The sequence below is a fragment of the Phycodurus eques genome, chromosome 5 (genome assembly GCF_024500275.1).
Source record: "Phycodurus eques isolate BA_2022a chromosome 5, UOR_Pequ_1.1, whole genome shotgun sequence".
NCBI lineage: Eukaryota > Metazoa > Chordata > Actinopteri > Syngnathiformes > Syngnathidae > Phycodurus > Phycodurus eques.
In genome coordinates, this window is record NC_084529.1 from 24600905 (window position 1) to 24614862 (window position 13958).

A 13958-nucleotide genomic window follows, 5' to 3' on the forward strand; every position below is an offset into this window, starting at 1 on the left:
TTGCCACCTCTGGCAACTGCTGATATAATTGACGTTGAGGCAAGGGCAGGGTTCAGCTCGGGCCTGCCGGGGGTCTCGGGTGACCACCTGTGCACAACACTTGGCAGCGGCGGCCATTAACCAGAACACCCCAGATCAAAGACGCAATCAGACTCAGCGGTAATTGTTCTTGTCAACACCGTCCCTGAAAAGTGGAGGCTTTGGGAGTCCGGCGGCTCGGCTCGGCTGTTAATCGTCTCCTTGTTTCTGCTTTGCATCTGTTTTCTCTCTCGGGGGGGGGGGGGGGGGGGGTGACAAAAAAAAAAAAAGTTGGAGGCCTCAAAAGGAGCGCCGCTCTTCACTCCCGTGGGGGTTGCGCTCTCCAGCTCCCCCCGAGCTGTGGGAGTTCTCACAGCCTGTGCGGTGGGAATGCGTCTAGCGGGAACAAAAAACAGCGACGGCCGTGACGGTGAAGTGTGTGCACTCATGCTGTTTGGAGAATGTAATTTTTTAATTATTAAGCAATACACCTGCAGTACTTGCCGATTTAACAGGGTATTACAACGGCGGTGTAGGGAGACAGTTCTCGAGATTGAAAGAATGCCATGCGCAACCTTGAAACATGGCCTTCCTCATTGGAGCAACGTTTTCTCTTCATTAGGGCTGTGAAATAGAAGAGCGCTCATATTTCATTTGTTGTGACTTTTAAAAGTATAATTCATCATGTTAAATCAGTCTCGATAAACCACATTTCCTCACGTAGCGGCGCCAGGTGCTTATTTACACCAGTCTTTCCCAACCTTTATTGATCCAAGGCACATATTTTATATGAGAAAAATCTTACAGTACACCACCAAACAAAAACAATTCACCAAATATATATGTGCTGAAATGATATATATATCTGAAATGACCTTCTGCCATCTAGTGGAAGTGTGTTTAATTGTTTTGCTTGTCTCTATTTATTTATTTTTTTACATTTTTATGTTAACATTAAATAACAGTCTTTTTTTGTTTGTTTTTCTATTTTCTACAAAGTTAGTTATTATGACGTGATTTAAAGTGATCTTTTTTTAAAATATTTTTTTACAGTATACTTACTGTAATGCCCTCATAAATGGGAAAGGAGAGCCAAAGTCGCTAATGCACTTTTTAGCTGTTTATTGAACGCCGGGAGACCAGAAAGATGCACAGACACAATGAGCACACTAAAGCGGCAGCTGATGTCTGCCACATCTCTCACCAAGAGACTCACACACAGACTTGCTGACATCACAAGTCACTCTTCAGCCACAATCATGTACACAGACAATGCATAATGCACAGTATTTTCTATATTTTTTTTCCTTTTGGTTTGGTTTGTTCAAGATATCAGTTTACTATACATGTCATGGATTACAAAAATAGATGTCAAGGATGGCTCAATAAAGTCAGACTTATTTCCATTGGGGTCCTTGGCTCTCAATTTGCTTTCAATTTGTTTGCTTTCAAGCTTTCATGTTTTTTATTATTATTTTTTTTGGTCTTTTAATAATTTTAAAGGCGTTAAGACATGTTGGAGGGGTAAAACTACAAACAAAAAAAGGTCTCTCTAGATCGGCCTGGAACGTGCTCACAATGCATCGGTAATTATAAACATTATTTGCGTCGAGGCCTGGGTCCCTAACCTCTGCGAATAGTGTGTTTTTTAGCCGGTGGAGGTTTACTTGTAGATTAATACAGAAACTTGAGCCTGAGCTTCTCTCACTTGTTTTTATTTTCCTTAAACATTTATTACAAGTTGCCCCTCACGGAGGAATGCTTCGTGTTTAACCCCACCGCATGTGTCGTATTTTAATGACTTACTCGCCACCTTACTGGCCACAGTGGACATCTCACCCCAGGCACTTGAGGCGCTGACCCACCCCTCGCCCCAGTGTGGGAAGGCAAGGAGATGGCTCTATGCCCTGGTGTGTTAACGTACGTGTGAGTGGAGCTGACAGCGAGTCCATGCCATTCCCCCACCCCCACTCTTTGGGTAGGAGGGAAAGGCTCACATGGCAGATCTGTCACCCAGGAGGTCGCTCAGTGTTAACGCACCCGACACGGATTAAACACTAGTGGCCAGCGCCCGAGTGCGGGGTCAGCTAGGCTGTTGCTGACAGGCACTACGGGCCCCCCCTGCTGACCGGCCCCCGCCGAACCGGTGCTGCTGTGGCCCTGGCATGTGTCAGACAGGCAGGGAGGGTGAGGGGTGGGGGGGACAGCATCCAGATCTGGCCCTTGGGAGCACATGCTAATGCTTTGCTTGTCGATGGAGAGACTGTGCAGACTTCGTTACGAGCATTTTCTTATCTTCTCCGCACAAGTCGGACAAATTGGTTTATTTTTAATTGCCCTGAAGTAAGTGACAATGACTGATCAGGACTAAATTTAGTTCCTTTTCCCCCCCCCTAAGTCTGTTATGCGGTGTGGTGGATCTGTATGCTTTTTAATGCCATAACAGTTTTGCTGTACAACAGGATAGTTTGCTAAACAATCGGATTTGCAAAGCATATTTATGTTTATATATTTTGTTATGGGCAGTTTCCATATGCTCCACTGTTACGGAGAAGTTCAAAATGTTCCAGAGAGGAACTTTTGCACATATGTCCGCTTGGGCCTAGAGCTATACGATACAGCGATAAATATTGTAGCGCAATAAAAATAAAAAAATAAACCGTGTGATATAACCTATCAGTTATATTGTTATTTTGATGTGTGGAGTATTGCGTTATTTCTTTTGCTACACGCATATAACGTCAGAGAGGGACAACAGTCGCTTTTCTATGACGTCATCCTTGTGCATCACTCTCCGGGCATGATCAATTAACCCACGCTTAATCCAACTGTTGCCTTAGTTTAAATTGGATTGATCCTAAATTCATTAGTCATGTCTGGAGAGTGGAGCGCTCGGACAACCTCCCTGTTATTGTTACAAAACTCACTGCGTAGCAGAAAGTTAGAAAAAAATACCTCTCCGCAACCAGTTCCACCAATCGACGTGAAATGTTGTGGACGTGTATCATGATCGGACGCACAAAAAAAGTCTACCACTACTTCTGAGGAAATTGCCCAAATGATCACCAATCGGAATCAGTTATACGAGACAGATGGGCGACTCTATATTGGCAAGCTTTTTTGCTTACTCCATCAAATGCTTGTGAAGAATGGTGTCAAAGTTTGATGGTCATTTGGTTGGGCTGAGATTTGCCATGAAAAAGTGGTTGCGAGGGTCTGATTCATATCTGCTTGCAGCTTCAATTTGTATTGATACTGATATTTATTGGAAATGCAGTCAGACAGAAAGAGGTTAGAGGAGGATAGCCAATGACAGCATATCAATAATAACATTACATAGGATGTGGATTTGAGCTACATGTGGAAAGGCAATGCTACACTCTTTTAGGAAGGGACGCAACAAGTACAAACAAGACAAGACGGGACAGGACAGTAGTGAGCAAGTCACTGCTACCTACCCGTGTGTGTTATTATTTACTTTTTTTTTTTTTTGTGTGTACTTGTCCTGTTCTATTGTTAAGTCATGCAGTGTGGTGGATCTCTTTGCCCTTTCATTTGTAACGGTGATGAAAATATACGACAGGACAGGGCTAGTGAGCCCTCGTAGAAACCTTTGGTAAATTTTGTTCAGACAAGAAACCATATTAGCCATTTGCAAAAAAAAAAAAAAAAAAAAAAAAAAAACTTCAGTTGAGTCCATTCATTACTTGAAAATCAAATTCCAAGTGCAACTGACCTCTACCTGAAAAGAAGCATTTTTTTCCCCTTTTTCATACTCTCACAAAGGAGCCTCTCTACTATATGTTTCACTTCCTCCTCCTCCTCAGTCGATACGACATGAGCTGAGCGTATGTGAAATATTTATTCAGAAATAATTTGCTCAGAGCGCCGCAGCTGCCCACACACTCTCTCTGCATGCCCCAAAGAGAAATCTTATCTGCACTTCCTCCGCCTGGCTGCCGACACCCCCTCCCTCTTTCACCCCCCGCCCCACCCCTGAAAGCCTGTCCCCGCTCTGGCCCGAGCTCAACACACATTACATGTCTCATTGCTCTGCGTTTACAGCTGTTTGGGAGCCCCGACGCTCCCTGGCAACCGGCCCTCGGTTTCAAGACCAGCGACATGTGCGTGTGCCTTTTGATTCTTTGAATTTTTCTAATCATTTCAATTTGTTTCACTGCAGTGACAAATTGATCCTTTAAATGTTGTCTTTATAGTTCTACTGTAAACCCAACAATGATTAAAGCAGGGGTGGACAAACTTTAAATTTAAGGGCCATATTTGATTTTTAAAATCTCTCAGATTGACAAACAAGCAATCACACTCGCATTCACACCCATCAAATGAAGATTCAAACCGGGATCTCCAGACTGCAAGGCAGACTTATTTACCACGAACATACTGTGCTGCCCCCTTGAAAAATTTCGAGTCTTTCACGAACCTAGCGTCCATGTACACAGAACTTCTCAACTGTGAAGCAAACGTGCTCATCACGAGATTACCGTGCCGCTATGTACACACACTACCATGACATTTAAAATGATTCATTGTCATTAATTTCCAAAAAAACAACAACAACAACACAGGCTGGCCCTTGCCTTTCAATGCCCAACCACAGTGGACCCCCACATATTCGCAGTTCGGCATTTATGGATTCACCTATTCACGCACGCATATTTATTATTTATTTTTTATTTTTTGGGGTGGGGGGGAATCTACCCGTTTTTTGCTGAAAATGTCTACATGCACATGCTGCGAAGACTAACTAAGAATACAGCCCAGGCTAGACTTAGGTCATCCCTGACATACAAAGATGTCGGTTTGGCAGTCCAGATGTATCACTTCAACAATACTTTCTTGCCACCAATTGCTACTTTCCTATTTGCCAGGGCTTTGGGGCTATCTTGTGGCATTTTGGGAGCATGAAAATGCGAAACAAGTGAGTTTTTTTTTTTTTTTTTAGCGAATAGCCAAGGATAGGTTCCCCAGATCTCCAAGCAAATGCGTAAATTTGTGACTAGCGGACCATGAATAGGTGGGGGTTTACTGTATACGTAAGTATTATGGAGTCCAGCTTGTAAAGGGAAGCATTTGCCAGTCTGCTGCCACGCCTGCCACTCAGTCAGCTAGCGTGGCTAAACTGTTCACCACCCCCCTGCCTCTTCCTCTTGTTAATCAATTTACAGGATGTCAGAAACTCTTTTGCGGGATGTCTTTGTTCCTTTTGTTGATCTTTTATCCCCCACGCTCCCTCCCGGGAGAGCGTGGGTGGCACTGCAACCGCCGTGCTTGCTCAGCTTTAAGTTGTTTTATTCACACTTTTTAATCGCTGAGTGCTTTATTATTAGGTGCCCAATTCCGTGCGGCCAAGCAAAGGGTAGTATTTGTGGGAAGGGGGGCGGGGGTCTCTGCACGGTACATTTAGTGGAATCATATTAATGGCGCTATAAACAACTCTGTCAGGCTGTTCTTAACCCCCCTCGCAGATTTGTTCTGGCCAGGCTTGCCCTCTTCTCCCAGCGCTTACAGGTGGCTACGGAGAGTGCATCGCCATTATACACAGTATACAGTAGATACTCCTCTCCGTGCTAATTATTGTATTAATACATTGTTTTTTTTTCTCCTCCCCGGGCACCCCGCTTGGAATCATGCAGCTATTTTTTAACCTAAATGTAGGGACGCTCCTCCTTAACTTATACACTAACACTTTTTCAAATGCAAGTCGTTTGTTGCCCAGGGGTGAGTAAACATTTGTGCTCAACGGCCACATTTGATTTTTAATAGTCAGGTCATTTGAAGATGAGGTTAAAATGTATTTATTATTTTTTAAAGTTCAAGTACAGATATAAAATAGTTCATTCACATTTTTAAATTGTATTATTTATAATAAATTTAATTCTGAATAATTTGAATTAAAATACATGAAAAATAGATGAATAAATTCAATAACAAATTGTAATTATGTAATCAGATAAATACTGATATTGTTATAAATCATGATAGTTATGATAAATACTAAGAATACACTATTTTTAAATTATATTATTTATACTTAATTAAATTGAATTAAATAAACATTCATTCAGCAACTATTTAACTAAATGAATAAATGTTGATTATTTTAGGTCAAAATTATTCTTTTTAATTTTTATTTGAATTATTTAATTATTTTAATATAATTTATAATAAATCAATTAACCAATTATTTAATGAAATACATACATTATAATGATCTGTTTTTATGAAAACAATGGCCAAAGTAATGTGAGATATATTACTGGACTCTTGATGTAACAGTTCAGTGAGGCGGATGGAAGAATGGAGCGGGCTGTATGTAAAAACTCTATACTTTGCCCACCCTTGTGTTGGCTGCCTGTGCCATGTGCTCGACGGCATCGTTTATCTCCTCGCATTGTTTCATCTATCCATTTTCTACCGCTTATCCAAGGTCAGGTCGCCGGGGTAGTAGCTTTAGCAGCAACGGCCAAACTTCCCTCTCCACAGCCACTTCATCCAGCTCTTCCGGGGGGATCCCGAGGCGTTCCCAGGCCAGCCAAAAGACGTAGTCTCTCCAGTGTGTCCTGGGTCGTCCCCGGGGTCTCCTCCCGGTGGGACGTGCCCAGAACACCTCACCAGGGAGGCGTCTGGGAGGCATCTGAATCAGATGCCCCAGCCACCTCATCTGGCTCCTCTCGATGTGGAGGAGGAGGGACTCTACTCTGAGATCCTCACGGATGACCGAGCTTCTCACCCTATCTCTAAGGGAGAGCCCGGACACCCTGCAGAGGAAACAAATTTCGGCCGCTTGTATCAGGGATCTTGTTCTTTCGGTCACGACCCACAGCTCGTGACCATAGGTGAGGGTAGGAACGTAGATCGACCGGTAAATTGAGAGCTTCGCCTTTCGGCTTAGCTCCTTCTTTACCACAACGGACCGATACAAAGTCCGCATCACTGCAGACGCTGCACTGATCCGCCTGTCGATCTCCCGTTCCATTCTTTCCTCACTCGTGAACAAGACCCCAAGATACTTGAACTCCTCCACTTGGGGCAGGATCTCATCTCCGACCTGGAGAGGGCACACCACCCTTTTCCGACTGAGGACCATGGTCTCAGATTTGGAGGTGCGGATTCTCATCCCAGCCGCTTCACACTCAGCTGCGAACTGCTCCAGTGAGATTTGGAGATCACGGCTTGATGAAGCCAACAGAACCACATCATCTGCAAAAAACAGAGATGCAATACTGAGGGCACCAAACCGGACCCCCTCAACGCCTTGGCTGCGCCTTGAAATTCTGGCCATAAAAGTTATGAACAGAATCGGTGACAAAGGGCAGCCTTGGCGGAGTCCAACCCTCACCGGGAACGAGTCCGACTTACTGCCGGATATGCGGACCAAACTCTGACTCCGGTCGTACAGGGACCGAACAGCCCACATCGCGGGGTTCGGTACCCCATACTCCCGAAGCAGCCCCCACAGGACTCCCCGAGGGACATGGTCGAACGTCACATTGCTCCTCATGAATCTGAGATTCGACTTCTGGATGGACCCTCCTCTCCAGCACCCCTGAATAGACCTTACCAGGGAGGCTGAGGAGTGTGATCCCCCTGTAGTTGGAACACAGCCTCCGGTCCCCCTTCTTTAAAAGGGGGACCACCACTTCAGTCTGCCAATCCAGAGGCACTGTCCCCGATGTCCACATGATGTTGCAGAGGCGTGTCAACCAGGACAGCCCCACAACATCCAGAGCCTATAGGAAGTCCGGGCGAATCTCATCCACCCCCGGGGCTTTTTAACCACCTCGGTGACCTCAACCCCAGAGATAGGAGAGCCCGCCTCAGAGAGCCCAGACTCTGCTTCCTCATGGGATGGCATGTAGGTGGATTTGAGGAGGTCTTCAAAGTCATCTCCCCACCGACTCACAACATCCTGAGTCGAGGTCAGCAGCGCCCCATCCACACTATACACAGTGTTGGGGGTCCACTGCTTTCCTCTCCTGAGACGTCGGATGGTGGATCAGAATTTCCTCGAAGCCATCCGGAATTCTTTCTCCATGGCCTCACGAACTCCTCCCATACCAGAGTTTTTGCCTCAGCGACCACCAATGCTGCATTCTGCTTGGCCAGCCGGTACCCATCAGCTGCCTCAGGAGTTTTACAGGCCAAAAAGGCCCGATAGGACTGCTTCTTCAGCTTGACAGGATCCCTCACCGTTGGTGTCCACCAACGGGTTCGGGGATTGCCGCCATGACAGGCACCGACCACCTTACGTCCACAGCTCCGGTTAGCCGCCTCAGCAATGGAGGCGGGGAACATGGTCCACTCGGACTCTATGTTCCCCGCCTCCCCCGGAACGTGAGCAATGTTCTGTCAGAGATGGGAGTTGAAACTCCTTCTGACAGGGGCTTCTGCCAGACGTTCCCAGCAGACCCTCACAATACGTTTGGGCCTGCCACGTCGGACTGGCATTGGAGCCAACTCACCACCAGGTGGTGATCAGTTGACATCTCCGCACCTCTCTTCACGAGAGTGTCCAAGACATGTGGCCACAAGTCCGATGACACGACCACAAAGTCGATCGTCGAGCTGCGACCTATGGTGTCCTGGTGCCAAGTGCACGTGTGGACACCCTTATGCTTGAACATGGTGTTCGTTATGGACAATCCGTGATGAGCACAGAAGTCCAATAACAGAGCCACCACTCGGGTTCTGATAGGGGGGGGCCGTTCCTCCCAATGTTTCGTCTGTTGCATTTAACGCATCTGTCGTGTTTCGAAAGGTTGCGGTTTTGCTCACTGCGTGCAATTTGTTGATGGAAGGAAGGTGGGGAGGGAGTGGAAAAAAGCGCCTACGCTCGTCTTTGACGGCAATTAAAGCACTGATTATTTTTATACAGATTTACAGTTGCACTTTGTCCAACGTGTCCTTTAATCACTCAGCCACTTCCTAATACAACACAAGCCACTTAGTTGGGGGGAATTAGTCCCGTCTCCATTCTAGTAGTGGGGGGTGGGGGCAGACTCTGGAGGATGTGAGGAGACATTGTGTGTGTGTGTGTGTGTGTGTGGGGGGGGGGGGGGGGGGGGGGTAACACTTTTGCTTTTGCTAATTACTTTGGGATACTTGACATCGGCAGCACCTGAGTGAAGTTTTTTTTTTTTCCCACCCAGATGTTTCACTTTTCCTCCCAAAGAAAGCTTGTACACCGGTGAGGGAGAAATGGAAGCGATATGTCTGACAGTTTTGGTTTATACCCTCATTTAGGTGTTCACATTTCTCCCGACACCAGGCATTGTCTTCCTGTAGGCTTTTATCTTGTCCGCTGAGCCGGAACGCGGCAAGCAGAAATTTGCAACTGCGATTATGAATACCTGTGACAGATTCTCTCCCCCCTTCGGCCGGAAATGAATTGGCTCCCTCTGTTGACTCCCGCCGGAAGACGGCGGCCGAGCAATTAGAGTTTTTGTGGTTAATGCAGCAGCTTTCGCCAGGCGAGGGCAAGGAGCTGCGACAATCCTGCTGGGCTCGTGTCACTTTTCCCTTCCTCCCCTTGTCCATTTTTTTATAATGGCAATATGGGTGAAAAATGACAAGCTACCAGTCGGCCAAGCCAGCTGAATTCCTCACGGGGGCCGAGGGGGTGAGCATTGCTCTCCAAGTGTCTCACGGGAGCCAAGGTGACAACACATGACGCAGGTTATTCATAATGGTGCCTCCATGCATATTCATAGTTTACCTTATATATTTTTTATTTGTATTTTTTTTTTTACTCTTACCCCCCACTTGTGCTAGTTTGTCGTTGTAATGCAAATGAACTATTATAACAATAACAACAGCATACTGTCTATTTGTGAACCTCGTCCCTGTATAGTGAACCCCCACCAATTTGTGAATTCAACTACACTGGTGCCTTGTGATATGAGTGACCAGATGTATGAGATTTATGAGATGTGAGCTGTTTTTCAGATGAGTTTTTTGCCTTGACTTGCGAGCAAAACAAATGTGATGTATGGAAGCAGTGAACTCTTTTCAGCTCACTTCTGAACAAGCTTCAGTTTGGCAGATAGTGAACAATTTTCCAAAAAGAGATTTCTAGCTGTTTAATGCCACTCCCAATTGAAGTTTACTGTCAAACTAAACATCAAACAAAGAGAATTACACCTTCTGTAATTAAAAAAAACTACCTAACTTTGCCTTTAAGTCCGCTAGCTTAATGCAAACGCATAATTGGAAGCACCATAGACGGCCTAACGAACAGCATCAATTGGGCGTTGTTAGGAACATATATTTGAAGAGAAACGGTACAGCAACACATATAGCCAGACAATATAACAACACTGAACAGCTATATATTATTTATCCTTTATCCAATTCATATTATTGCCGATTGATGAGTCACTGGCAGTCACAGAGTGAAACGCTTCTTCATTTTTGTCTCCATTACTCTATTATACTGCCCCCCAGTGGCCAAGATGCACACACCAGGAGGAGCTACAGTGAATTCATCATGATGCATAAACGTTTAAATACAACTGAACTGTAGTTCGTCAGTAACTCTTTCACGTACCACTATAGGGATCCTGCATAACACTAGTGGTGCCCATACCACACTGTGAGAATCACTGGTTTAAACTATTAATATAGGCAATTTAAAAGTTTTTAGTTAGTTTAGTTTTTTTTTTTTTTTTGGGTGTGTGTAAATTATTTGTATTTTTTTCACTTCTCACAGCAGGCTCTTTCGCTATCCCCCTGCAAATAGCGGGGATTCATTGTAGTCGTCTCAGCTCACCTACCGTTCTGTCAAAGCATACTAAGTGGTGCAGTGGAGAGGCTCGGGGGCGTTTGTCTGCATGACTCACTGTTCCCTGAGTCCTGGTGCGGCACAAGGTAGACTGGCCCCCGGGAACCAACGTGTACACGCGCCGCACGTGGTGACTGTGACACAAGCAGTCTGTTGTTTGCGGGGCCCCGCTATACCGAGGCCCCCGAGCTCTTTCTCGCTCGTTCGCTCCGTGTTTCACGTCCTGTCTCAGGCTTTCACGCAAACATATTGTTCACTCGTCAAACAGCCTCCAGCTCTTGTGAGCCTGTTGTTATCTTCTCGCTTTAAGGTGCTAGCATTGCACGGGTATGGGGTCTAGCAGTCATTGCTAGGAAATAAACTAGTTTGTAAAAAAAATTAACACCTTTTTAACACTTTCCCTTTTATGGAAGACAGTGTTTTTTAATGTGATTGATTTTCTATAAGGTCTTACGCCAAAAACATGTTAGATTCATTGAAGACTATATATTGTCCATAGGTGTGAAAGTGAACATAAATGGTTGTTTGTTTAATTGTGCCGTGATTAGATGGCAACCAGCCCATAGTGTACTCCGTCTCTCGCCCAAAGTCAGCTGTTGGAGGCTCCAGGACAAACGTGGTAGCGGTTAGCACATCAGCCTCACAGTTCTGAGATTCCGGGTTTGAATCTGGGTACACTGGTTTCCTCCAACATTAAAAAAAAAAAATATATATATATATATATATATATATAGTGTTTTATATTACTCAACTATATTTATAATTTCATATTTACCCGTGACTGGATAGATTATTGCCAGCAGCCTCCAAATATTCTCACTCTCTCCTTATTTGCACACACTTCCTCTTCTTTATGACCATCCGCTTCTTCCTATACAATCAAGCCATGTTTTTGTGGTTCGATTATTTAAAAAATAATAATAATGAAAAAATACAGTATATTGTATGTGGAGAATCAAAACCCTATACAGGGTCGCCGTTTTTTTTCCGTTGCAGCCTGTCATTTGATGTGTGGTGCTCAATCGCTAGGTGTGTGGCGAAGGGTCTCTGTAGTTGAACTGTATTGAAAAATTTTTTGCAATCGGTGACATCTGACAATTAGCCCTGATCCCAATCCCAAGGGCAGGAAAATGCTGATCTGCGGCCCCGATTGTCAGTATGGCAAAGTAATCGTAAATGAATACATATACATAGGAGCGAAGTCACGCTTATTTAAGCTTCAACTTAATATGGGGGCCATTTTTTCCCACCTCCTCCCTGTCAAGCTGCTGGTGAAATCCTTTTTCACATGCTCCCGATCATTTGGGTTGTAGGCAGACTCATTAGACTGTCACTAAGTGGCTTTAAAAGCAACCATCCAATTAGCACTCCGCTGTGAAATGCAGTAGCGTTTCGTGCATCACTCCTTTACAGAATTATAAGGGATTACCCATTCGGCATGATCCGCCTTATTTCTACCGGGGGTCAGTATCATCGCCGCCAATCGGGGTAAACGCTGCAAATGCTCCTCTGGTTGCCATATGTGCCTCGTCAGACCTCCTCAGATTCTAAGAGGATTTGACGTGCTGTTTCAAAAAGACGGCATACCACGCCTATCCGTCATACTTTCTGTTCAGCAAGAGAGCTCTCTGCCGGCGCAGTGCTATCGCCATGTGTATAAATAGGATTTGGACGTATTAAAAAGTTGTCCCTTGAATCTTCAGACGTAATCTGTTGCCAAACTCTCAAAAGGCTTTACAGTCTGTAGTAGTTTTTTTCCAGTGATTTCGACTGCGCTTAAATCAATTTTAGAATTAATTTTAAGTACGTCCGTGAGGGGATTTTGAAATTGTTTGACTATGATGAGCTACGGTATGTCACTTATGTCCTGTGCTGTCTCTTCAGATCTTCCTTGTGACAGTATGGCACTGGGAGCTCTTCATGCTTCCCCTCTTCCTGCTCCTTCTCATCGGCTGGAACTACTTTCAGCTCCGTGGCAGAAACGGCAACTCCAACCAGGACCTTGTGAGTGAAATTGACATTGCAGTTTGCATAAGTAACCTTATACTATGAAGACACTGAAACCTACACAATCTGTCATTTATATATTATTACAAGTCTGTCTTTAGACTTAATACCAGCAGTATCTGTCAGCGCTGGCATCCGATTTGAAAAGTGGGAAGTTTGACATCATTTACTTGAATTATAGTTAAAGTGTGGGTAGGGAAAGTGTCAGTCTCGTGTGTGGGTTGTCGGTAATTCAAAACAGAAAAAAGCAGTGCAACAAGTTCAAATTAAGCCCGCTGGGTGTTATACTGAGTGGACGGAGGGAGAGAAAGCACGAAAAGAGGCACATTGAGATCATGCAGAAATGTGTCATCAATGTTCAGATTCACGTTGAGATAGGAACGGCCATTTTAACATCGTCTAAAAGACACAGGAACCATAATTTGCGGGGGTGGGGGAGTGCAGAGAAGAGACTCAAAATTTCTGTTTTTTTAGACTGATGAGCTAAAGAACCTTTGCCAATGTGATAGCAAGGATAAAGTTTGGGGTTAGGACACTACAGAAACATTTTGCCGGACAAGTTCAAAAAAGGTGCAACCAAACTGCTGAGGAAATCCTTAATCATGCAGCAAGATCATGATAAAAAAAAACACGCTGCCAAAAGAACAAAGGCCTTCTTCAGGGGCAATAAATTGAGAATTTTAGACCAGGCAAGTCAATGTTCAGACTGAACAGTGGAGAATGCACAACATGTTTTGTTCACTTGTTCATACGACAACAGCATTTATTTTGGAGACTCAACCTTCTGAAGACGACTGTAAAATAAAATTATACTAAACCCAGAAGAACACGGTAAGTCTGGGAATGCGTGAGTTCACTTTTTTTTTTTTTTTTTTAAAAACATAAAATGGACAAAAAGTTACCTGACAAAAAGGTTTTGAGAGCGTATAAATGCAAATACTAAAATAAATTAATTAATTAAATAAATGTTAACAAATGCTCAGATCCATCCATCCAACCATTTTCTCCCACTTATCCTTTAAGCGGGTGAGCTGGCGTTCTCTAACTGTTTGTCCTACACATCCCTCCGAAGGTTAATGCTGTTCACACTTCCGACTACCAGCCCCGCCAGAAGCCTGGCCTGCTCTCACAT

General features: G+C 44.5%; 1 protein-coding gene across 3 annotated transcripts in view; it reads left to right on the forward strand.

Annotated features, from left to right (window-relative positions):
• mctp2a (multiple C2 domains, transmembrane 2a) overlaps nucleotides 1–13958 on the forward strand; it is a 52734-nt gene that overhangs the window by 23927 nt on the left and 14849 nt on the right. For all 3 annotated transcript variants that reach the window (XM_061678287.1, XM_061678288.1, XM_061678290.1), the window contains one exon: nucleotides 12704–12823. In XM_061678287.1, the coding sequence (XP_061534271.1) occupies nucleotides 12704–12823 (120 nt within the window). The remainder of the gene's footprint in view (nucleotides 1–12703; nucleotides 12824–13958) is intronic.